This window comes from Mustela putorius, unplaced genomic scaffold (genome assembly GCF_011764305.1).
Source record: "Mustela putorius furo isolate JIRA1106 unplaced genomic scaffold, ASM1176430v1.1 tig00003850_pilon_pilon_pilon, whole genome shotgun sequence".
NCBI classification, from domain to species: Eukaryota; Metazoa; Chordata; class Mammalia; order Carnivora; family Mustelidae; genus Mustela; species Mustela putorius.
In genome coordinates this window covers 8036082-8063457 of record NW_025422002.1, presented here as the reverse complement: position 1 = coordinate 8063457, position 27376 = coordinate 8036082, and the positions used below count along the sequence as shown (strand labels likewise).

The following is a 27376-nucleotide window of genomic DNA, read 5'->3' as shown; positions in this document are numbered from 1 at the left end:
CAATACTATATGAAAGATACTATCAGAGAAGTGGTATTTCTCCCTTATGCCTTCTACCCTATTTGCTCATTTTTCCTACCCTTTTAGGTAAACAATTTGTAACAGGAATGTGCCTAATCTGGAATGTAGTTATTGTGGCAATTCACAATCATTATTTCAAACGACACAGACACCTGGAGCAACGGTTCCTTTTCTTTCCTCTTCCCCTTCCCACTCCTATGGATATTCACGGAGGAAGAATCTAGCTTTCTGCAAGTATCTTTCTATTTGGGGGAAGAGAAGACAAACCATAGCTCCCAAATATTCACTCATTCATTCATTTACTCATCATTCATATATTGAATTAGCCATTTGAAGTCATATAAACAACTGGGTTTTTGCAATAAATAATTCAACTACATAACTTAGGAAACACACTATGCCAACACTTAGAATTCCAAAAGCGTGATTATTTAGAGACTCACCATTGAAATTAACATTGCGGATATATTTCAACAACTTCTTGCCCCCAGCTTGCTCCATCTCTGGACAGACGCCTCGGTAGTCAGCACAGAGATCTTTGTTCATATGATGGAGGGCATGAGCCATCGCATAGACTGCATCAATCACAAACTGAACTTTACCTTCCTGTTCATAGTTGGAATCTTTTCCAATTCTCTCCTGTCCTGCACATTAAAACAAGAAACACACACACAGAAAGATTGGTGTTGAGTAAAATGTCTACATTTGCATTTACTTTCAACTATACTAAAACAAACAATGTTTGGGGGGATAAAATTGTGCAAAGTACATATCTACGTTTGGCTACCTTATTAAGTTGTTTTGATAGTGTTTGGTATTTGACTTGGTAGCATTAATCTTTTTCATGTAATAAATAAATTTTAGAAACATATTCCAAAATATCACAATGACAGCTTTTGTAATAAGCCAACACACTGATCAAATATAGCAGTTCCATAGAATAAAGGGATTGTTGGGATTAAAGACTGGACTTCAATATTAAAATCTTCAAAGTTCACTCACTCTATAAAGGTGATAGATCAAAAGAAAAATGACAGAAAACAAACTGAATTCCACACCTAAATTTCAATCTTTTTCTATATACCTACTCCATCTTTTGTCTGGCTCAGTGTTTGGTATTACTGGCAACTCAGGTGCTCAGGATACAAATTGTCATTTTCTTATTCCTTCTTTTCTTACTCTTCACCCTCACATTATCTAATGAGGAGCCAAGTTCTATGAATTCTAGCTAAGTAATACTTAACAGTTGTAGCCACACTATGAGCCCCATCATGCCCTTCTCATCTTCCATTAGGATGCATTGCTAGATGTCTCTCTTCATCTATTCATTCCTCATATTCATCTTTCCAAACCACAGAGCTTATCACCTCACCCTCAGGCTCAGAATTCTTCCATGGTTCTTCATTGCCTACAAAATAAAATTCAAATTCTTTCCCCTGACAAATGAGGATGCTCATCACTTTGCCCTGATCTGCCTAATAAGAAGTGACATTAAATGCCCTTCACTGTGTTAGAAATGTTATATGTTATTTTTATTTCATTCTTACTTTATGAGTTAAATATTATTTATCTTTACTGTATAGATAGAAAAGGTCAGCCTTAATAGAGATTAAATTACTTCCCAAGACCACTTGGGAATAATCACTAGAGTGATTATGACAGGTCAAATCTGTCCAACTCCAAAGCCCATATTCTTCTCAATAGGATGGACTTACACAAACCTTTCACCAAAAATTTTTTGTTGTTGTAGTTGTTCCAGACAGATAGGGTGCTCTTTTTTTTCTGAATACTATTGACTCTAATGTTAAGTTACATTTGCTCATGTTCTTGTCTTTGCCAGGAACATCTTGCCTCCTGCTGTCACTCATCACAACCTAATTTTCTCTCTCTGGCATGATGCAATGGTTGCCTACACTTAGTCCCTCAATCACATTTAAGGATTTTCAAGAAAAATTTCAAATCTTTATTATAACATTAATAGTAGCACTATATTTTAATGTTTTACCAGTTTCCCATAATTTTTTCTTTCTTCCCATTATGTCACCAAAAGCAAACACAATATTTAATATTTAGTAGATTCTAAACAATACTTGTATTAAATTATGCATTCATTAACCACATGATACCAGGAACTCTCTTTAGACTTCTTGATCCTTTAGGAAGAATAATTATCCACAGATTGAATTTCACTTTCACAGCAATATTTCCCAAATTGTTTTCTATGGCACACTTCTATAGTAAACAAACAAGAGGAATTCTACAACCCCAAAACTTACCCCTGCAAAAGAAAAGATTCTTGATAGACACTGCATTACATATTTTTAGATTTGTCAACAGACTTTTCCAAAGCATTTAATGTTATGAGAAAAATTATAATCTCTAAGAACAATTTCCCAAATTTGCTTGAATTTGTATTTTTCCTTTTCAGACTACACATTAGTATCTCTTAAGGTAGCCACTCTGTTTTATATAGCTATAGAGACATAAGTATCTATCTATACATAAATATCTCTCTATATATCTCATTTAAATATCAATCAACCTCATGCTTACTGCTTACATGCTTACTGGTTCTTAATGATACCGTTCTGAAGATTCATTTGCTCTATTCAATACTATAATGTTCTTAAAATATCGTGTCTAACACTCTAAGTATGTGACTAGCATTTTGAAAGTTGTTTTTCAGGGCACCTGGGTGGCTCAGTGTCATGATCCCAGGGGCCTTGGATCCAGCCCTGCACTGGGCTCTCTGCTCGGCAGGAAGCCTGCTTCCCTCTCTCTCTCTCTGCCTGCCTCTCTGGCTACTTGTGATCTCTGTCTGTTAAATAAAAAAATAAAATATTTTAAAATTTTTTTTAATTTTTTACTTATTTTGGTGGTAGAGTCTGAGATACAGATTGGTTTGTTAAAGGGTAAGTTTATATGTATTTTTTGCTAAATTCTGACACATTCTCTATGGTGAGACTATACTATTTGCTCTCCTACCAACAAAGGCTGAGAGTGATCATTTCCTAAGGACCTCAGTCAAAGTATATTGTGGACCCTGATTTTATCAATCATATAGATACATGTGAAGCACCTCTACAGTATATTTTCATTTGCAATTTTCATAGTATAGGGGAGGATGAACATTTGTTCATATGACTAAGAACCATTGTATTTATTTTTCTGTAAACTGTTCATAAAGCAACCAACTTTTATAAAACTTGGTCATTTCCTTGTCTATTTTTACAGGCTTTTTAAAATTAGAAACATTAACTCTGTGATTAACTTGCAAATCTTATTCCTAGTTGGTCATTTTTTCTTACTTTCTTTACATACTTCTTTTCCAAATAAAATTTTTAGATAGAAAATTTTCTTTCTTTCCAGTTTTGTTATTTTAAATTCAATTAATTAACATATAGTATAATATTAGTTTCAGAGGTAGAGAGGTCAGTGATTCATTTGTCTTATAAAACACCCAGTGCTCATTATATCATGTGCCCTTCCCTTAAAACCCATCACCCAGTTACCCCATCCCTCCACCACTCTCCCTTCCAGTAACCCTCAGTTTGTTTCCTGTGATTAAGAGTCTCATGGCTTGTCTCCCTCTCTGATTTCATCTTGTTTTATTTTTCCTGAGTTTCTTTCTTTCTTTCCTTTCCTTTTAAAATTTTATTTCTTTTTTAATTTAATTTTTTTTCAGTGTTCCAAATTTCATTATTTATGCACCACACCCAGTGCTCCATGCAATACATGCCCTCCTTAATATTCACCACCAGGCTCACCCAACCCCCTACCCCCCTCCCCTCCAAAATCCTCAGTTTGTTTTTCAGAGTCCACAGTCTCTCATGGTTTGTCTCTCCCTCCAATATCCTCCAACTCACTCTTCCTCTCCATCTCCCAATATTCTCCACGTTATTCCTTATCCTCCACAAGTAAGTGAAACCATATGATAATTGACTCTCTCTGCTGGACTTATTTCACTCAGCATAATCTATTCCAGTCCCATCTATGTTGATACAAAAGTTGGGTATTCATCCTCTCTGATGGAGGCATAATACTCCATTGTATATATGGACCATACCTTCTTTACCCATTTGTCTGTTGAAGGGCATCTTGGTTCTTTCCACAAATTGGTGACTGTGGCCATTGCTCCTATGAACACTGGGGTACAAATGGGTCTAAGAACCAGGAGCATACTATATGTTCGGTTCTTTGATGTGCTTATTGATGTTATCAGGCTAGCACACTCCTTTTATCCATTATATATTCCATGGAATTAGTGTCACTGGATTGCTTCATTCTGCTGTTATAATTATGCCAACTTTTGTGTACAAACGAGCAGAGGCTGGAATTTGAGGGGAAGGGTGTTAGTTTGAGTCCTTGTCATTCTGAGGTAAAGGTGTGTTGACTTGGCATTGAGCAGGTGGCAGGCAGTGCATGCTGACTTGGGCAGGAGGGTGGCTGGACTGGATTTGGGACCCAAAGGCCAGTGCCATCACGTGTGATGTGGATGTGACTGGTTTTGCTCCTGGCCATGAATTCTTTTACTTTTGTTTTCTGGGAAACTCTCTCCTTCTATTCTGAATGAAAGCCTTGCTGGATAGAGTACCCTTGGCTATAGATTTTGGTTTTTTCCTTTTAGCACTTTGAAAATATCATGGCACTCCCTTCTGGACTATAAAGTTTCTGCTGAAAAATCCACCGGTTGACTTATGGGGTTTCCCTTATATGCAACTGCTTTCCTCTTTCTTCTTTTAAAATTCTCTCTTTATTGCTACTTTTGACTATCTTATTTACTCTGTGTCTCGGTGCAGATGTCTTTGGGTTGGTTTTGTTGAGAGCTTTCTGTGCCTCCTGGATCTGGATTTCTCTTTCCTTCCCCAGATTCGGGTTTTCAGCTATTATCTCTTCTGCCCCCTTTCCTCTTCTTCTTCTGGGATCACTATCATCTGACTATTATGCTTGACAATATTACTGAGTTCTTTGGGTCTATTCTCATCTTGCATATTTTTTTCCCTCTCATCTGCTCAGCTTGATTATTTTCCATCACTCTGTCTTCCAGCTGATCCATTCTTTTACTTCCTCTTGTTTGTTACTTATTCCAGGTGGTCTATTTTTAATTTCAGTTAGTAAGTTCATTACCTCTAATTGTTTTTTTTGTTTGTTTGTTTGTTTGTTTAGGTCTCCTATCTCTTTGTGGAGGGTCTCATGGAGGTCCTGCACTTCTTTTTCAACTCTAGTGAGTATCTTTATGAGCATTACTTTAAATTTACTGTCAGACTATTACTTATCTCCATTTTGTTTAGATCTCTTGCTCTGATTTTATTTTGCTCTTTCATTTTGGACATATTCCTCTGGCTCCTCATTTTATCTATTGCTGTGGTCAGTTTCTATGTGTTAGGAAAGTCAGATATGTCTCTTGCGCTTGAACATAGTGGCTTTATGAAGTAGAGGTCCTGTAGTGCCCCATAGTGTAATGTTTCCATTTCACCAGAAAATAGTGCTTCAGTGGTGTCTCCTATGTGCGTTGCTACAGGGGTGTCCTGCTATTGTGACAGAGCTGTGCTTGCCTTCAGTCCAGCCTGTGATATTCTCTCGCTGAGCAGATGCTGGTGCCTGTGGTGTCAGTGGGCTAGTACAAGGCTGCCTTGGGCTTGAGTTGAGTCAGACCAGGTGTTTACCAGAGATGAGGTAGCACCAAACTGCTGTGCACTTTCCCTGTGTTGTCCCCTGAGAAGATTTATTGGTGGGTGGGGCTTGTAGTCAGGCCAGCTACCTGCCCTAGGCTACTGCTGGGGTTGCAGTCAGACTGGTGTGTGGTTATCTTCCCCTCACCTCTCCTTAGAGTGATGCTGGCCCTTGTCTGGGCTGCTTGCATCCTACCAGGTTTGAGGCACTGCTTTGATGGAATCCTGCCAAGACATATCTGAGGGGTTAAATTTCACTGTGGCCTCTTGTTTATATCTGGCAGCTGAGAGTCTGTTCTGCCAGTCTTCGGGTTGCTTTCTGGGTTGTTTATGCTGATGTGTGTGTGTTCTCTAGGTGGCCACGTGACATAGGTGAGCCCAGTGTCTTCCTACCCCATAGTAACTTTCCTAACACATAGAAACCTCTCAATATAAAATTTTTTAAAACAAGTTTTTTTTTCTTTTTTTTTTTAAACTTCTAGGTTATGAATTTCCACTCTCAGAACATAGAATATTCCACCCATATCTTTTTCTAATACTTGCACAATTTTGCTTCTAAAAGTTAAATAGTTTAGGGCTCCTGGGTAGCCCAGTTGGTTAAACATCTGCCTTCAGCTCAGGTCATGATCTCAGGGTCCTGAGATCGAGTTTCACATCAGGCTCCCTGTTTAGTGGGGAGTCTGCTTCTCCTTCTGTCTCCCCTGCTCATCCTCTTTCTCTCTATCAAAAATAAATAAATATAATCTTTAAAAAAAAAATGTTAGATATTCAAGGAACACCTGAGTGGCTCAGTTGATTAAGCATCTGACTCTTGATTTTGGTTCAGGTCATGATCTCAGGATTGTGAGAACAAGCCCTACTTTAAGCTCTGCCCTGAGTGTGGAGCCTGCTAAGATTCTCTCTCTCTCCCTTTCTCTCTGGCTCTCCTCCCCTACCCCTGCTCTTGTGCATGTTTTCTCTCTCACTCCCTCTCAAAAAAAAAAAAAAAAAAAAAAAAAAAAAAAAAAGGTAGATATTTGATCCATTTCAAATGTATTTGGTGTACAGAGTGAAGAATAAATCTAAATTTTATCTTTTTCCATATAGCTATTCACTTATAACATACAACAGCTTATTTTCTGTCACAAATTTGAGGTGGTGCCTTCATTCTATACTAAATTTCTGTATGTAATTAGGTCTATTTCTGGATTTTAAAAATCAATTTCATTGTTTGGTTTGTCTATTCATGCACCAATGCTAGGATTCAATTTTATGGGGTAACAGTTTTAGAACTGGTAAAGCTAGACATTTTTACACATAATTATTCTTTTCTCTTCAAAGTTTCCTGGTTATTTTTATTTATTGAAGTGAACTTTATTAATTACTTATATAGCTTGAGGAAAAACCTTGATGGTACATTTATTGGATTTATACCATATTTATAACTAAACTAGAACAAATCTTTGTGAAGGTGAGTCTCCCTACCTTTTTCTTTCCTCTTGCTTCCTTAAATGTTTAACTATTTCTCAAAATAAAGGTTTTGCATGCTTCTTGAAAAGTTAGCCCAGGTATTTCATCTCTTTTTGCTATTATAAATACAATTTTCTTTGCTATGTATTTCTTATTGGGTTTTGGTTGTATATGTAAAAGCTCTTCTTGGTTTTGTTGTGGTTTTATTACTTTCCAACTTTCTATCATGAAAAATTTTAAACATAGTAAAAGGATAAAAGAACTTTACAGTGAACCCACCAACTAGATCCTTACATTAACATTTTACAATACTTACTTTACAAGGCAATTCATTTTCTCATATTAACTTTATAACCTGCTACTTTACAAATTTGTTATTTTTTATAGTACTTTAAAAAGGCAGTCGTGAAGGCATTATGACCACTATAAAATATGTACTATGGAAGAGGTTCGGACTAATAATTTAGGAGATTAGTTTCTAACTGTATTCATAGAGACATTTATCCCAGAAAGGATATCTTGAAAAATAATAGCAATATTTTAAATAATATTATTTGTGGAACACTGCATGCTTTATATCTTTCTTGGAGAATCACCAGTTATATTCACTTATTTTTAAAAGTTCTATGAAGACTTAAGAGATAAGTTTGTCTTTGGGGCTACCAGGACTTGAAAAATATAATTCTATATCAAGAGTATCAGAAGTGGAAAATTCATTACAATGAATTTTTAAAAAAGTTCAACTTTATTTTTCCTAGTGTCAGAGACACAGCTATTAGCCAACCTGCTCCCCTCCTTCTTTAAATGAATCTGTTCTCTTCAGATACTGACACCACTATTGTGTGTGTGTGTGTGTGTGTTAGGGGGATAGAGGGAAGCAGGGAGATGAGGAGAAAGATAAGGAGAAGGAAAAAGAGAGAGAGAGGGAGAAGAGAGACACGTGTTCTGAACCTTCCATTAGCCTCACTGAGTCGGTTCTGATTTGTCTCACTAATCTCATTTCTTCTGCAAGGGCCAGTTTAGAACAAGCATGGGAAGAAATTCTAGCCAGTGAGATAGAGGAGTTTGGTGGATTGCTCCTGAGAAAGTTTATTTGCTCTTAAAGAATGATGTACTCAATTTTATCAAAAATTGTTATCAACACATATCCTGCAATTACTCTGTTCATTTTGTGTTCCTAAGGAAATTACACAGCAAACAAATGACAGCATAACAATATGCTGGGTATATGAAAATATAAATGAGTTTTGAGTTAGCCAAGCCTGAAATCACCCTATGTTTTCTCCCTGTGACATATTAAACAGTTTGTCCACTTAACTGAAGCTTAATACTCAATATTTTCCATGTTCCTATAATGCTACCCTTCTAATTCATATAGCACTTATATTACCCTAGCATTAAGTATCCTCTCCCCCCAAATACCACAAAATGCAGTTTTAATAAATACTTTTAACATAGACGGATGTAGAGGGAAATAAGAACATTTTCTTCTTCTTTTTTAAGATTTTTTTTTAAGAGGAAGAAAGAGAGCACCCCCACAAGTGGGGGGAGGGGCAGAGGGAGAGAGTCTTTAAGCAGACTCCCCACCAAACACAGAGCCCAAATTGGGGCTAGATCCCACAACCCATAAGATCACAACCTGAGCAGAAACCGAGAATCAGACACTGAATTGACTAAGCCACCTAAGTGTCCCGAAAATAACATTTTCAATTAATTGTTAGTTAACAGCTTATTCTTTCCATCTTTTGGATTAGCTAAGATGTTGTCATATTTTTTTCTTGAATGAAGTTCATCCCTTTCAACTTGTTTCCCAGGAAAAGGTCTCAGGTTTAGATGAGTAGGGAAAACTCTGAAGCTTTATCTTTTATTTCTCTAGCATGCAAAGAAGCTTATCTTTTAAAGTCTCATGATTTTCTGGAAATGGACAAATTTCTAGAAACAAAATCTTCCAAAATGCAATCAGAAATAAGTAGAAATCTGAGCAGACTAATTACAAGTAATGAAATTATATTGGTAATTAAAAATCTAACAAAAAATAAAAATTCAGGACTAGTTGGAATTCTACCAAAGATTTAAAGAGGTGTTAATACCAAAATCAGTAAATTTTCTCAAACTATTCTGAAAAATTAAAGAGGAAGGAGAAATTCCAAATATATTCTGGAGGCCAGCATTATCATGATTAACAAAACCAGACAGAGAGACCCCTAAATACATACATACATACATACATACATAACCAAACCGCCAATATCTCTGATGAATATAGGTGCAAAAATCCTTGACAGATTATTAGCAAACCACATTCAATAATATATTAAAAGGATCATTCATCATAATCAAGTAGGATTAATTTGGGAATGCAAAGATGATTCAATATTCACAAATCAAAGTGACACACCTCATCGCAAAATGAAGGATAAAAATCATATGACCATCTCACTAGATGCAGAAAAAGCATTTGACAAAATTCAGCATCTGTTTATATTAAAAACTCTCCACTAAGTGGGTTTAAAGGGAACATAACTCAATGTAATAAAGGCCATATATAAAAAACACAGAGCTAACATTATACTTAATGGTGAAAAACTGAGAACTTTTCCTCTCCTCTCAGAAACAAAATAAGGATATCCTCTCTCACCACTTTTATTCAATACCATGTTAGAAGTCTTAGCCATGGCAATCAGAGAAGAAAAAGGAAAAATGGACATATGGGTAAAGAGGATGTTAAAAATGTCATTTGCAGATGACATGGTCTTATATATAGAAAATCCTAAAGATTCCATCAAAAATGTATGTAATAAATGAATTAAGTAAAAGTGTGTGATATAAAATTAACACTGAGAAATTGGTAGCATTTCTAACCACTAAAAATGAAATAGTAGAAAGAGAAATCAATAATTCAATTTACAATTTCACCAGCAAGAATAGAATGCTTACTAATAAATTTAACCAAGGAGGTAAAAGACCTGTACTCTGAAAACACTGATAAAAAAAAAATTGAACATGACGCAAACAAATGGAAAGATATTTCATGCTCATGGATTGCATGAATAGTTACAATGTCTTTATTACCCAAAGCAATCTACAGATTTAATGTAATCCCTATCAAAATACCAACAGAAATATTTCAAAAATGTAAGTAGTAATACTAAAATTTATATGAAACCACAAAAGACCTCTAATAGTCAAAACAATCTTGAAAAAAAAAACAAAGCTAGAGGTATGAGGTATCAAAATCCCGGATTTCAAGATAAACTTTGCAAAGCTGTAACAATCAAAACAGTACAGTACTGGCACAAAAATAGGCACACAGATCAACACAACACAATAGAGAACCCAAAAATAAATGCATGCTTTATAGAGTCTATAACCTACGCCAAGAGGGAAGAATATACAGAAAAACACAGTCTCTTCAAAACGCACTGCTGGGAATGCTGGACAGCTACATGCAAAAGAATGAAACTGGACCACTTTCTTATACGATATACAAAAAAGAACTCAAAATGCATTAAACATCTAAATATGAGACCTAAAATAAAAAAAATATTCTGGAAGAAAACACAGGCAGTAATTTCTCTGATATCAGTCATAGCAACATTTTTTTAGATAGGTCTTCTGAAGCAAGGGAAACAAAAGCAAAAGTAAACTATTGGGACTATGTGAAAATGAAAAGTATTTGCACAGCAAAGAAAATCATCAACAAAACAAAAAGGCAACCTATTGAATGGGAAAAGATTTGTGAGTGATCGATGAGACTTATCAGTGATATATCCAAATATATATATATATATATATACATATATATATATATATCAGTTAATATCCAAAATATGTAAAGGATGTGTACAATACCAACACAACAATTTGATTTAAAAAATGGGCACAGAACCCAGACAGACATTTTTCCAAAGATAACATACAGATGGTAGACACATGAAAATATACTCGACATCACTAATTAACAGGAAGTGCAAATCAAACCCACAATGAGATAGCACCTTATACCTGTTAGAATGGCTAAAATCAAAACAACAAGAAATAACAAGTGTTGATAAGGATGTGAAGGAAAAAAGGAACCCTTGCACACTGTTGATAGGAATGGTAAAGGGTAGAGCCACTGTGAAAAAGAGTATGGAGGTTGCTCAAAAAATTAACAGCAGAAATACTATATGATCCAATAATTCTACTACTGGGTATTTATGAACCACCAAAACTGAAAGCAGTAATTTGAAAAAATATATGCACCCCTAGGTTTACTACAGCATTATTTACAATAGGCGAATTATAGAAGCAATTGAAGTCTCCATCAGCAGATGAATGGACAAGGAAGTGTGGGGTGCACATACACACAGGAATATTACATAGCCATAGGGTGGATGAAGAATGAGAAAGGGATGAAATTGTGCCATTTGTGACAACATGGAAGAACCCAGAGGATATTAGAATGAAAATAAGTCAGACTGAGAAAGAAAAATGTCGTATGATTTCACTCATATGTTGGTTCAAAAAGTAAATAAATAAACAAAAAGCAGAATCGAACCTATAAATACAGAGAACCAAATACAGAGAGCAGGGGAGTAGGGGGTTGAGCAAAATGCATGAAGGGGAGTGGGAGGTAGAGACTTCCAATTACGGAATCAGTCATGGAAATGAAAGCGTGCAGCAAATAGAATCTGGTCAACGATACTGTAACACTGATGTATTGTGACATGGCAGTACACCTGTGGTGAACATAGCATAACACATAAACTGGTGGAATCACTATGATGTGCAACTGAAACTAATGTAACACTGGGTGTCAACTCTATTAAAAAACGTTTAAATGAAAATAATAGTCTAGGGACTCCTGGGTGGCTCAGTGGGTTAAGCCTCTGCCTTTGGCTCAGGTTGTGATCTCAGGGTTCTGGAATTGAACCCCGCATTAGGCTCTCTGCTCGGCGGGGAGCCTGCTTCCTGTCTCTCTGCCTGCTGCTCTACCTACTTGTGATCTCTCTCTGTCAAATAAATAAAATCTTTAAAAAAAAATAGTCTACTGATATTCTGCTCCTTTTGCATTTTTCCTCAAGATTCTAGTATTTATCTTCAAAATGCACAACTTTTAACCTTCCATTGAATAAATCCTCAGCACTACACTACACAAAAATAATTCATAAACTCTTCCACTATCAGAATTTCTAGTGTTCATTTTGCTGGTGAAGTAAGTCTTCTCTTTGAAAGACCTGCTTATTTTACCCATTGTGGCACACTTCTTTCTTAGAGTGTATGCCTTAGTATGCATAAGCAAATTCTTAGAAGGAAAAGCAATTTTAGAAAATGCAATAAATTACATACTTAAATACATAATATAAACAATCTTATTTCAGTGGGGAAAGCAAAAGAAAAAGACTGGGTGGGAGGCAGATAGGATTCAGAAGATGTTTGTTAAGGCAGCCTGAAAAACTTACCAGACTGGTTCAGCAGCTTTGAACAACTGGCCTAAAGCTTACCATATGTTTATAAAAGAGTGAAAAACTAATTTTTATTTTGATTTCACATATTGATTGAAATTATTTGCTTTGGAAAGACCTCTCTCAAGTAATGCATGCTTTGTGCTGACCATGCTTTTAGACCATGCATTTACAGATTTATTTTATTGAACATAGAGATTCAAACTTAAGGAAATCTTGAGGCGAAATACTGAGTAGTATACTACATAATTAACTATAATACTAATGTTTAGATTTATTGCAAATGGCAAATACCCTAATCAACTGGAAAAGAGTGTATCACAGGAGCTCTCCAAATAGGGTCAGGGCAGATTTTGTTGGGATCATGACCTGAGCCGAAGGCAGACGCTTAATGACTGAGCCACCCAGGTGCCCCTTCTTTTCATTTTTAACTTTAGAACCACAAATAATCTCTAAGTTTATGCTAGCCATGATTTTTACATCCTCTTGTCCCCACTGAGTTTTTCACTATAGAAGTTTTTCTTGTAGTAGTGGTGGGGGGGGGTGATTTTGACAATGCCATCGTATCCTTCCCTGATCTCTCCTTGAGTGGAAAAAGTTAGCATCCAGAGAAATGGCCATAATGCTGGCAAAGGAACAAAGAAAACAAAGGAGAAATGGCAGATCACTTACCAACTAAATTCTTAGATGACCACAATTTGATTACAAATGAACCATTAACATCCTAATGTTCTGCAGTGGATACACATGGAGTACTTTGTTATAGATTCATAAAGAGTTCCAGCAAGGGAAATACACAAGGTCTAGACACAAATTCTCAATTCTAATCATTTTTTCCATGCAGGATGCTTCCTGGAGGACTATTTAATTGTCCATTAAAACTGAGGTTTCTTCTGCAATTCTGTTTCCAGTGTCCAGGTAAGTGCCAATAAAGATACATGCAGTGAATCGATGTATGTGTGTGGTGGGACAGAGGCAGGGGATAGTTTTCATAGAGTGCACTGGGGCACAGGAATAAAAGGGAGGGGTGTTTTAGTCCCAGTGTTCACACACCCCAAATGTGTAGGTGGTGTTGAGAGACTCAACCAAGGACTTTCTTCACTGCCAAGAGCAGCCTTTTGTAGGGAATGAGAGCCAATTCAGCAAAGGTAACAACACTACTTCTGAAACTCACACCAGGAAACCTGCTATACCAAACAAGAAAAAGAAGTAGTTTCTTCAAGATGAGCATGGATCCAGTTTCAATTTCTCACATAGCTTTCTTCTCCTCTGATTTCTTAAGCTGAATTTCTGTTAATGTACTTTTTATTGTTTCTTCATGCAAACTGTAAAAGCACTGGTGAAGTTTCCTTTCCAGAACAGACTAAAAGACTAAGAAAATATATGGTATAGATGACTATCTTTTTAACCTCTTCTTCAAGGGGTTTAAACTGCTGCAGTAATGGGGTTCTGTCCCTCTGAAATTCTGTGTATGTCATTCCAGGAATTGTACTCAGGTTGAACCTTCAAACTATTAATTAACCAACTTACTAAAAATACATTAGGTACCAGGTGAAATAATGGATTTATGCAATCATCACCAGTAGCTGCTAAAACCATGAATGGAAAAGCTGATGGAAATTTTATAGTGGATCTGGCAACAACATTGGTGACACTGCTTAATCTTTTATTTTCTTCTCTTCCCTCCCAACCTCTTTCTTTCTTTCTCTCTCTCTCTCTTTTTTTTTTTTTTTTGGCTTTAGACATTTCACGATTTTTTTTTTTTTAATTTAGAAATCGGCACTGTGTATGTATGTGTGAGAAGAGATGGAACATGTAAAACGAAAAACTTCACAACAAACAAATTTTCAGAGTAAAAAATGTCAACTTAGTTCCTTTGTCTCCAGTTGCTCCCCTTTCCAAAGACAGCTGCTCTCACTTATCATCATCGTCGTCATAACATGTTACATGTCCTCTGAATGACGCAATAATAAATGTACCGCTTGGTAAACATTTTGTCCAACATAAGACTGCCACATAGAAAAAGAAAGAAAAAGAGTGAAAGAGAAGGGCAGAGAAAGAGAGAAAGAAGGAAAGATCTGAATCTGATCTACTGAGTAAATGAAAGGAAACACAGGAAATGGAACAACAGGTAAATCGACATTACAGAGATGTGAAGAGCAAGATCCAAATGTGAGAAATTCTATAGAAATAGTAATTAAGCTGTTTTATTCAACAAAGGCAAAAAGTAAAATAATGGAGAGGAACATTTTTTTAAAGATTTCATTTATTTTAGAGACAGAGCATGCATTGCATGGGAAGGAGCAGAGGAAGAGGCAGAGGGAGAAGGAGAATCCCAAGTAGGTTCAAGCGCTCAGTGCAGAGCCCAAAGAAGGGCTCCATCCCAGGATGTGAGATCATGACCTGAGCCAAAATCGAGAGTTGGATGCTTAACTGACAGAGCCAACCAGGTGCCTAGGGAGAGGAACATTTTTAGATAAAAAGAAGATACATTAAAAATGGAGTGTATGGGGCGCCTGGGTGTCTCAGTCATTATGCCTTTGCCTTCAGCTCAGGTTATAATCCCATGACCCTGGGACCAAGTCCTGCATCAGGTTCCCTGCCCAGCAGGAAGCCTGCTTCTCCTCCTCCCACTCCGTCTGCCTGTGTTCCCTCCCTTGCTGTGTCTCTCTGTGTCAAATAAATAAATAAATAAAAGTTATTAAAAAATATAAAAGAAAAACAATAAAAATAAAAATGGAGTGTCTGGATTTTGTTTAGATACACATGTGAACAAACCAACACGAAAGATATTCATGAGAGAAGGGGGAGGCTATTTGATAAGGAACTAGTGTTTTTTGTGTGTACGTGTTTATCATATATGTTTAATAATTTCACAGAGATGTGCACTGAAAATAATTAAATGTCTGGGTTTATTTTAAATGGGCCAGCAGTGAGAGAAAAGCACATGCTGGGTATATGAAAACAAACTACATTGGTACACATGGACTACTGCTGAGGTGCCGAGATGGACACATGGGATTCACTATACTATTCTCTCTGCTTTTGCATTTGTCTGAAAGATCACATGCCAATGAAAATAAAAATAAAAGGAGAAGAGGATAAAAGAGAGTAAAGGAAGAAGAAAAGCAGCAGTGGAAGCAGGAGTATGTGAAGGGGTACAGGAGGGAAAGGAGAAAGAAGTAGAGAAAGAGGAAAAAGAGCAAAAAGAACAGTATCACCAGGGAGGCAGGTTAGTTGCATCAGAATGGCACCTACTACATGCCACAAACCCTACTAGAGACAAGGGATATAGATATAAATACAGAACCTTTTCCTATTGGAGCTTTTCACAATGCCACTCAGTCTCCAGGTGAAATGCAGTTTCCCTCATCTTGGGTCTTACAGAATGATTCTGCTTCCCAGGTATTTTTTCACACACACTGTAGATGCTAAGGCATATGGGCAGGGTTGCCTGACTCTCCCAGTCTAACGTCACTACCTAGAAGCACAGTGGCCAAGTTGCCAGGATGGAGCAGTTCCAGCTCAATGGCACCTTGACCACCACAGAGAAAAGTCCTAAGGGGATTCATCTTACTGCAGGGTTTGAGAGGACTTCTCCAAATCATCCGTCCAGTGAAAGCTTATATAAAAAGAAAAAGCTATTGTTTAACTGCATGTGTGCTCCATATCCAGCACTAAGTGACTCTAAATAAAACAGACAAATATACCTGCATTTACGTTCAACTCCCCAGAGGCAAGTCTGGAGACTTAAATGTTGCCATATGCCTAGAACCCAAAACAGGACCTGGAATGTAGTGGATACCTGCTACGTGTGTGTTGAATGAATGATGAAACGATGAATGAATATCTTGGAAAGGGAAATAAAATAATGAGCAAGTAAGTACCTTCCGTAAAAGAGTAGGAAAGGAAGGTAGTAATCCTTCACTCAGGGTAGTTGATGGTGGGAATAGAGAGTTTAATTCCATACAAGAGGATTACATATAAAAAGGGAGAGAAGGTAGAAGCACAAAGAACCCTGATATTTTGTATCTTTTTTTTTTTTAACTGAGTTTTTATGTGGCCAAAGACTTGACTTATTTATTTCACTGGATTTGATCATTTATGTAAAGTTGAAAAAATACAGTTAGCCTTTTTTTTAAGTCAATATTAATTTTACACTAAACAAAAAACATATGTATTTAGACATACTTCTTCATACAAACTTTTAACTTTTTAGCTATTATAACTCAAAAATAAGGCTCAATATGAAGAAACTGGTCTTAATAATATCCCCAACTGATGAGAAATAAAGTCAACAGGATTCTCAACTCAGAAATTCTGAAGACTCTGCACTTCTTAGCATTGCCACATCACACCAGCAGTAAGAAAAATCAGACACACTGAATAATTTGCCTGCAAAACAACTAGCCACATCCATGCTACCTGTGGAGGGAAAAATAGTCATGTAATGAAGTGGAACTCTTCACAGAGCAGTACCAAGAAGATTCTTGATGTTAAGTTTCCAAATCCATGCTTAGTTAGTAAAACTTTGTCAGAGAGAGAGAGAACACAAGCAGGTTTCTCACCGAGCAATGAGCCTGATGCAGGGCTCAATCACAGGACCCTGGAATCTTGACCTGAGCCAAAGACAGATGATTAACAGACTGAGCCACCAGGTGCCCCTCTATGACTTTCCAACACATATTGCCAGTAAGACTTAACTGGGGCAAAGTCAAAACACTAACATTTTGAAGCCAGTATGTGATGGCATTTCTATCTCTCCCACAAGCAACCCAACAACTACACGAGTTAGGAGCATGTAGGCTGGCATCAGACAAACCTGGGTTGAAACCCTGCCTCTCTGTGTATTATAGTTGTGACTGAAGTGAAGTTACATAACTTCTCTAAGCTTGTTTCTTAGTCTATAAAAAGGTAATCATTATGAAAGAGAAACTGGGTACATTCTCCATGAGACTAGATAACATGAGAAATCTTTTATCACTGCCAAGACCTCCAAGCTTACAGCCAGAAATAAGCTACCGAAATAGAGATCATGATTTACCTTAATCCTATGGGGATTCTTTATTCCAAAGTTCACCTGAATCTTCATAGGCTCAAATGATCACCCTCCTCCAGAACATTTTCAGAACTGAATTCTTCATGCCTCCTCTCTAAGCTTTACTGGGTACTGCCCATATGGCAAGCGTCTCTGAAGGCTTTACTTCCCCCTGACCTTTTACTCACTCTCATATGTTGCCTTAGTCCTTGACCAATGACCAGCCCCTTCAATCTTCACATCTTTGGCTGTGCTCTCTGGAATTTTTTTTTTAAGATTTTATTTTTTTATTCAACAGGCAGAGATCACAAGTAGGCAGAGAGCAGGCAGAGAGAGAGAGAGAGGGAAGCAGGCTCCCCACTGAGCGGGAGCCTGATGCAGGGCTCGATCCCAGGACCTTGAGATCATGACCTGAGCCAAAGGCAGAGGCTTAACCTACTGAGCCACCCAGGTGCCCCTGGATTTTTTAATCCATATTGGTCACTCCTCTATGTAGTCTTACCCCAGTGTTCAAATACTTTTCCTTAACTAAAACCTGGCCATTTCCTGACACTGCTTACCCCATGGCTCTATTAAATGGAGTCATCTTCTTCCACTTACACAACCCATGTATCTTGCTGCCTTCTTTGCTCCCCAATACCACTTGCATCCTGTTATTTCTCCTTTTGTAAAAACACTCCTTCTCCTTTGAGTCTCATCCCCATAGGTCTTGACTCACTTGTCAAGAACTGTGAAGAGTCTGAGATTTTACAATGCGTGCAAGCCTACAAGTTACATACATGACGGCAAGAGACAGGAGACCCATGGGTCAGTGCCAAACGGCTTTATTATTCACAGCAATAGTATGGAGCATCAGCATTTGCTGGCCCTGGCTCTCTGACCCCAAATTCATACACAAACAGGGTAACAAAAAGAGGGCCAAATGATAAAATGTGCTGTGCTACAGGAAAGGAACCTGGTGTCTTAGACCATAAACGTACCTGATCTTTGTCAGAAGAGAGTCACTACTTCCACCTTCCAAGATGGTTTGCTATATAAACTTCCTTGAAAAGATAGTCTGGAAGGAAGGCACTTAGTGTCCCTGCCTGTACAAAATGCAGAAATAGGAGAGACCTACAGATAATCGCTTTCTGACAGCATTCACTCCTCTCATCATACCACTGGTCTCTGGGTTTGAGACCCATATTTCCTTTCCTGGGCAGTCATATTCATTCAAGTGACATTACCGATCATCTACTGACAAAGCTATGCTGTGTACTGTGTATGCTGTGTACTGCCACCACAGACTTTTGAGTCTGTGCACTGAATTGCCTTCCTAACCCTTCCAATCGGATGCCTTATTGCTGTACTGAACTCAGCATGTCCAAATGAAATCAACTCTTGCCTTTCCCACCTACCAGCTGTTTCCCACCTAAATACTTGAGAACTCCTGCACTAGAATATATTGTTTTTCTCCCAAGATCTACTCAGCACCCTTCCTAATGCTCTGAAAAGCTCATGTTGGTAGTCAGAATCACAGAATTCTCATCTAGTCAGGTTACCAAATGGACATCACAAGCAGGAGAATGGAGGACAAGATGGTCTGGTTCTCCAGAGAGTACAAGTGAATACATTTCCCAACTCATCTTTTGAGATCAACATTAATCTGGTACCACTGCCATAAAAAGACACTATAAAAGACGCAAACTATAATACCTATGATGACCAGAGATCTAAAACTCCTTAACAAAATATTGGCAGATTTCATGCATCAATACATTAAAAAATACTAGAATTATATATTTAATATTTGAGAAGTCAGTATAATTCCTGGTACCTAAAAAAAAAAAAAAAATGCATTGCATCAGCTCAACAGATCCTAGAAAAGCATCACATCATCTCAGCAGATACCAAAATGAGGAATTTATTAATGATAACAGAACTCAAAACTAGAAGGGGACCTCTTCAATCTTCTCAAGTAGGTCTACAACCATTGATACAAAATCCTAGATCTATGATCACATTCCCTGGTGCAAGACTGCTTTACCATAAGACTAGGAACAAAGTAAGGTACTTTCTTTTTTATTTAGTTTTTCAGGTAGACTGGGTGATTTTTTTAAAATTTAAATTCAATTAATTAACATATAATGTATTACTTTTTTCAGGGGTACAGGTCTGTGATTCATTTGTCTCATTACAACACATACCCTCCCCAATGTCCATCATTCAGTTACCCTATTCCTTCCCCCACCTCCCAGCAACCCTGAGTTTGCTTCCCATGATTAGGAGTCTCTGGTTTTATCTTGTTTTATTTTTTCCCCATTTACCCTATGATCCTCTGCCTTGTTTCTTAAATTTCACATATCAGTGAGATCATCTGATGATTATCTTTCTCTGACTGACTTATTTCACTTAGCATAATATCCTCTAGCTTCATCCATGTCATTACAAATGGCAAGATTTCATTTTTTGATGGCCAAGTAGTATTCCATTGTATATATACCACGACTTCTTCATTCATCTTTTGATGGACATCTGGGCTGTTTTTGTAGTTTGATTCTTGTGTACATTGTTATTATAAACATTGGAGTTCAGGTGCCCCTACATTTATATCTTTGGGGTAAATACCCAGTAGTGTGATTGCTGGGTCATAGGGTAGACCTATTTTCAACTTTTTGAGACACCTCCATACTGTTTTCCACAGTAGCTGCACCAGCCTGTGCTCCCACTGACAGTGTAAGAGGACTCCCCTTTCTCTGCATCCTGGGCAACATCTGTTGTTTCCTGACTTGTTAATTTTAGTCATTCTGACTGGTGTGAGATGGTATCTCATTGTACTTTTAGGGTACTTTTATTATTACTTCTAGTTAAAATTCTTTTTTTTTTCCTAGTTAAAATTCTATTGGAAGGTGTAATCAGTGCATTATAGGACTAACAAAATGCACTGAGATCAGAAAATATAATGTCACAGATGACATGATCATTTACACAGGAAATCTTAAAAAATCTATGAAAGCTCCTATACCTAGTAAAGTAGCACAGCAAATTTGTAGTATTCAAGCTCTGTATACAGAAGTCAATTTTATTTCAGTATGATAGCACTAACAATTGGAAAAAAGTACAAAGCCACTATTTTGCAGTAGCATAAAAATATGAAATACTTCAGGTTAAACAAAAGTTTATACAAAACACAGAAATAGTTAAATAAACAGAGAAGCACAGGATGTTGATGGATGAAAAATTGACTATTATTAAAATGTCCATTTTATTCAAATTGATCTAGACTTTAGTATAATTTCAGTCAAACTCTGTTGCTGGTCTCATTTAAAAGTACACCCAAAACAACAGATATGACAGGATGACAGAAGTTTCATCATGATATGACAAAATTCTATTTTTAATGCTATTTATTGTAAACCTTTGGAGGGCACTAACCATCATTTAGGGATTATCCCTCAGTTCTGGTGATACACTTGGCTTGGGTATCCTTTACCAGAACAGTCCTGGAATAAGTCTGCTCATCAGAAAAGATTTGAAAACACACCTGGATCATCCCTGGACTTAGATCTCATTCACTTTCATAGTATTACACATGTTCATAATATCATGAGTATAGTATCATAACATAATATGAAAATAGGACAGCACTCACTCATCTTACCACATACTCTGACACTAGAACTCCTGGTCTAATAAAATGTTATTCGACCTTATCAAAGACTCAGTTGCCACACCAGCTGGTAGACAGCACATTGCTGATAGGGATGGTATCTCAGAAGAGGAGATAGGTTCTTGTTAAAAAAAAAAAAAAAAAAAAAAGAGTCTATGTGTAGTATTGTTTCTCCATCACAGTGCTGGTTATCTTGAAAAGATCATCAATGCCTCTGTTCTCAAGATAAGTAGAAACATAAGGGACCCACAGAGAACTGCCCCAGTCAGACAATTATGAATAAAGCTACGATGAACATTTCTGCATAAATGTTTTGAGGATATGTATTTTTATTTCTTTTGGGTCAATACTTGAGAGTAAACATTGCTGTATCATAGGCTCTTCATGTTTAACTTTTAAAGAAGCTGCCCTGTTCCAAAGCAGTTATGCCATTTTACATTCTTTTTTCTTTTTTTAAAGATGTATTTATTTATTTATTTATGGGGGAGTAGAGAGACAGACAGAGAGAGAGAGGGAGAATGAGAGAAAATGCACGCACAAGTGGGAGGGGCAGAGGGAGAGGGAGAGAAAATCTCAATCTGCTGAGTGCCGAGCTTGATCTCGGGACCCTGAGATCACAACCTGAGCCAAAACCAAGACTCAGAAGTAAGGGAAAAATGAAGGGTTGGGTGAGGGGGAGGAATCAGAGAGGGAGACGAACCATGAGAGACTGTGGACTACGAGAAACAAATTGGAGGGTTTCAGAGGGGGGAGAGATGGGGGGTAGCCTGGTGGGTATTAAGAAGGACATATATTGCAAAGAGCACTGGGTGTTATATGCAAATAATGAATCATGGAGCACTATATCAAAACAAATGAAATACTGCGACTAACATAATAAACATAGTAACATAATATAATAAAATCTTTGGAAAACCAAAAAGAAAAAATAAGGAGCTCTATTGACTGTGCTACCTCGGTGCCCATACCATTTTACTTTCTAACAGCCATGGATAAAGTGCAGGCGCCTCCTTTTCTTCTTCAATACTTGATGATATCTATCTCTTCATGTTATCCATGTGTAATCTCCCTGTGGTTACAATCTGCAGTTTTTTTGTGAATTATGATTAGGTACATCTTTTTCACATGCCTATTAGCCATTTGTATCAGGTCTCCTAGCCTCCTTTGCCAAGCATCTTAGCATCTCAGCATCCTAGACTATCCAAATTCTCTACTAGATTAGTTCAACAGTCCAAGAGACCACAGGGTTAATGTCTGGATGATGGTCAAATTAAATTTATTTTAAAACTATCTTATTGGCTGCAGCCATCATATAATACTGCACAAGACAACGACCTCTGAGTTGTAATTTGTAGCTAATTCTTTGTCATTTAGTACATCTTTCATAGAGTCTCTTTACTGGTTTCCCAATGAGCTATAGGTAGCAGCTCTCTTATAGGATATCTAAATCATATTTTCCTGTAGGCTTATTTAAGCTTTTTAAATGTATTTTTAAGATTTTATTATTTACTTGGTAGAGAGAGAGAGAGCGAGAGAGAGCACAAGCGGGGAGAAGAAGGAGAAGCAGGCTCTGGAGCCACATGTGGAGCTTGATCCCAGGACCCTGAGATCATAACCAGAGGCAAAGGCAGTCGCTTAACTGAGCTACTGAGGGTGCCCTGTGTTAAATAAACTTTTATTTTTTTTTATTTTATTTTATTTTATTTTTTGTTATTTTGAAGGTAATCTCATTTTGTTTTGTTTCCTATCTGGGTTTTTTTTTTTTTAATTTTTTATTTTTTATAAACATATATTTTTATCCCCAGGGGTACAGGTCTGTGAATCACCAGGTTTACACACTTCACAGCACTCACCAAAGCACATACCCTCCCCAATGTCCATAATCCCACCCCCTTCTCCCAAACCCCCTCCCCCCGGCAACCCTCAGTTTGTTTTGTGAGATTAAGAGTCACTTATGGTTTGTCTCCCTCCCAATCCCATCTTGTTTCATTTATTCTTCTTCTACCCACTTAAGCCTCCATGTTGCATCACCACTTCCTCATATCAGGGAGATCATATGATAGTTGTCTTTCTCTGCTTGACTTATTTCGCTAAGCATGATACGCTCTAGTTCCATCCATGTTGTTGCAAATGGCAAGATTTCATTTCTTTTGATGGCTGCATAGTATTCCATTGTGTATATATACCACATCTTCTTGATCCATTCATCTGTTGATGGACATCTAGGTTCTTTCCATAGTTTGGCTATTGTGGACATTGCTGCTATAAACATTCGGGTGCATGTGCCCCTTTGGATCACTACATTTGTATCTTTAGGGTAAATACCCAATAGTGCAATTGCTGGGTCATAGGGCAGTTCTATTTTCAACATTTTGAGGAACCTCCATGCTGTTTTCCAGAGTGGTTGCACCAGCTTGCATTCCCACCAACAGTGTAGGAGGGTTCCCCTTTTTCCGCATCCTCGCCAGCATCTGTCATTTCCTGACTTGTTGATTTTAGCCATTCTGACTGGTGTGAGGTGATATCGCATTGTGGTTTTGATTTGTATTTCCCTGATGCCGAGTGATATGGAGCACTTTTTCATGTGTCTGTTGGCCATCTGGATGTCTTCTTTGCAGAAATGTCTGTTCATGTCCTCTGCCCATTTCTTGAATGGATTATTTGTTCTTTGGGTGTTGAGTTTGCTAAGTTCTTTATAGATTCTGGACACTAGTCCTTTATCTGATATGTCGTTTGCGAATATCTTCTCCCATTCTGTCAGTTTTCTTTGGATTTTGTTAACTGTTTCCTTTGCTGTGCAAAAGCTTTTGATCTTGATGAAATCCCAGTAGTTCATTTTTTCCCTTGCTTCCCTTGCCTTTGGCGTTGTTCCTAGGAAGATGTTGCTGTGGCAGAGGTCGAAGAGGTTGCTGCCCGTGTTCTACTCAAGGATTTTGATGGATTCCTTTCGTACATTGAGGTCCTTCATCCATTTTGAGTCTATTTTTGTGTGTGGTGTAAGGAAATGGTCCAATTTCATTTTTCTGCATGTGGCTGTCCAATTTTCCCAGCACCATTTATTGAAGAGGCTGTCTTTTTTCCATTGGACATTCTTTCCTGCTTTGTCGAAGATTAGTTGACCATAGATTTGAGGGTCTATTTCTGGGCTCTCTATTCTGTTCCATTGATCTATGTGCTAAATAAACTTTTAATAGGGAAAAGTTAGACATTGTTTGTTGTTGTTTATTTTATTTTTAAATTTTTATTTATTTATTTGAGAGAGAGAATGAGAAAGAGAGAGAGCAAGAGCAGGAGCAGAGGGGAGAGGCAGGGGGAGAGGGAAAAGCAGATTCTCCATTGAGCAGGGAGCCCGATATGGGACTCAGTTCTGGGGCTCTGGGATCATAACCTGAAATGAAGGCAGACGCTTAACTGATTGAGCTACCCAGGCATCATGTTGTTTTTTTAATGTGGCATTAACCCTTTTATGCCAGGAGATGCCACTTCCATGAGTCATAGTTTACTAGAGCAAAAGAAAATGCTTTGGTTCAAATCACAGGTTTGCCAGATGCTAGCCAAGTGACTTTGGGCAAACCACCCAACAAATCTCTAAGAACTTCCTTTATCTTTCTCTTCTATATACTGTAAATATTATCAGCTCTGCCAACTCTGCTGAGTTGCAGGGATGATCATACGACACAAGGGATATTAAAATAATTTAAATACTCTAAAGTCATCTCATAAAAAAAGATAAATCAGGACCCAGACATACAGAAAAAATACTCAATCTTGCAAGTTATCCAAGAAGTACAAAAAGAGAAACAACATTTTAGCTGTGATTCCTGTGGCTGAATAAATTAGTACAAATCCTTTCAGAAAACAATTCGGCAATACATTTCAATTGTCCAAAAATACTTACATTTTGAGTCTAAAATGACTTTTTAAAAAGTAATATGTGCTTCAGTGGTATTTATCAAATGCTTCCTATGTGTTGCGCATAGCACCGAGCACTTCACAACTTTATGTATGTTAATTTACTTAGTGCTTCTCCTTAAAACATAAAACAAAACCAAATTCTATCAGGTTTTATTATCAATCTTCTACAAATTAGGAAATGGGCACAGAAACCCAACACCATTTAGGTTAGGCTTCATGTTAGAAGGGAACAGGGATGGAAATTGATGTAAGGTGCTTTGGCTTCAAAGTTCTTGCTCTTTATTACTCTATGGAACAACTTCTAGAAGTTCATCCTGAGAAAGTAATCCAAAAGAAGGAAAAAGCAAAGAGTTTAAAGATACTTTCTTAAGTATTTTGAATATACCTGCAAACATGTGGAACAATGTAAGTAAAGATTCAGTGATGGCATATCTGATCAATTCATAGAACTTCAATGAAATGCTAAGTATAGTATTTATGATGTAGATTGAAAAAATTACGTTATCTGAATTCCTCATTTTTACCATGTTAGGGTTATCAGATTGCAAGAATTTTTGCTCAGTCCTCACTAGCATTATAAGTTTTCTCAATGACTATGAAGTAGCACAAAATGCTACTTCCTATGACAAGATGAAATTCACAAATCCGAGTGATGTCACCAGGAATTCCTTGTTTCCATGAACACTAGTCAACAGCAAAGAACCAATGAGATGTAACTCACTACCTTAAGGCAAGAACACACATTTTGGTGTTAAACTCAGAACAAAATTAGATACAGATGAGCAATTAAAGATGCTGTCCCAGGAGAAGGGAAATAGTCTTAGTGGAACATTTGCCTGGAGTGGATTATGTTACTTACAATCTTCTCCATTAGAGAAGCGAAATTCCTTTCAACAACAATTTATTTTCCTTTGTCCATTTCTTTTCTCTCCCCTTGGACAGAAAAGAACTCAATTATTAAAAGATAGACACATGCTCCTTTGGTGGACCAACTCAGTAGTCCACAAACCCAAAGTAAAAAGCTCCGATCAGACACCCAAATTTAAAGCAAATGCTCAAAAGGAACAGAAGCCCATGGTCACACATGGCACTCTATTGCTCTTCAGCAATAGTAGTGGCTACTGCTGGATCCTGAATGTCTCAGCTTTACAGCATTTTCACTATGAGGTGTCTCTATTCAGGAGGACGGTTTGGAACAAAAATAAAACAAAATAAAAAACAAAACAACACCAAATAGTGACAGAAGGCTGTAGAGGTGATCAGACCTGGCTTTCAATCCTGTGTCTGCCACTTTCGAACTGTGTGACCATGAGAATGCAGCATAGCGAAGCTCCCAAAGGCTCAGCTGCCCTCCTGTGCTATGTAAGCCTGGGCTGGTCACTGCAGCTTCCTGGGCTTCAATTTCTTCATTCACAGAACAGCGAAATAACTATCTCAGAGGATTGTTCTGAGGAGTAAAAGAGTTAAAATTGGTTTCCTCTTCCTCAACTAAAAATTGAGGATAAAAATGTAATACTCATTTTGAGGATCATTATTGTCTTTGATGAGTGCTTGAGCTACTGCCTCGCACATGACAAGCACTCAATAAATAGTACTTATGGTAATTATTTTTAAAAAGATGCTCGAAATTAAAAATCTTAAATGTAAAACTTGCAAAAAACTAATATATTTGTTCATTTTGGTATGTATTCACTGATTCGTTTGGTGGGATGAGAGACTATCATTTAAACATCTAATAAGCATTGCCTATTTTATTCTTTTTCCTACTACGGTTTTAGACCTGAATCTCATTTCTTCCTCCTAGCATACAAAATGCAGGAATTCAGTTATGAGAATTGCAACAATCAATAGAGGGAAGGATATGATCAAAGCTGAGAGGCTGATGTGTTCCTATGCTCTGCTCCTGTGATTTTTTTTTTTTTAAAGGGAGGAATGGTTTATATATTATAGTTTACTGGATTTTGGAGTTTTCACATTTTTAGTTAAAATGGAGCACTTGTCAACTCAAATAAATGCAGATCTTGCTATTTTCTTTTTGTGCTTTAAAAAAAAAAAAAAACACAATGGGCTTATGAAACATGTAACAGGGGCAGCCCAATAAATCCTACAAAGACCTTGATTCAATCCATTTGCCCAGGCTGACTCCACAAATCGGAGATTGTGCTTCAGTTGCCTTACATGTAAC

General features: G+C 37.2%; 1 protein-coding gene across 2 annotated transcripts in view; it reads right to left on the bottom strand.

The window, feature by feature from the left end:
- GRM7 (glutamate metabotropic receptor 7) overlaps positions 1–27376 on the bottom strand; it is a 911662-nt gene that overhangs the window by 296226 nt on the left and 588060 nt on the right. For both annotated transcript variants that reach the window (XM_004738422.3, XM_045063251.1), the window contains exon 6: positions 465–665. In XM_004738422.3, coding sequence (XP_004738479.1) covers positions 465–665 — 201 coding nt within the window. The remainder of the gene's footprint in view (positions 1–464; positions 666–27376) is intronic.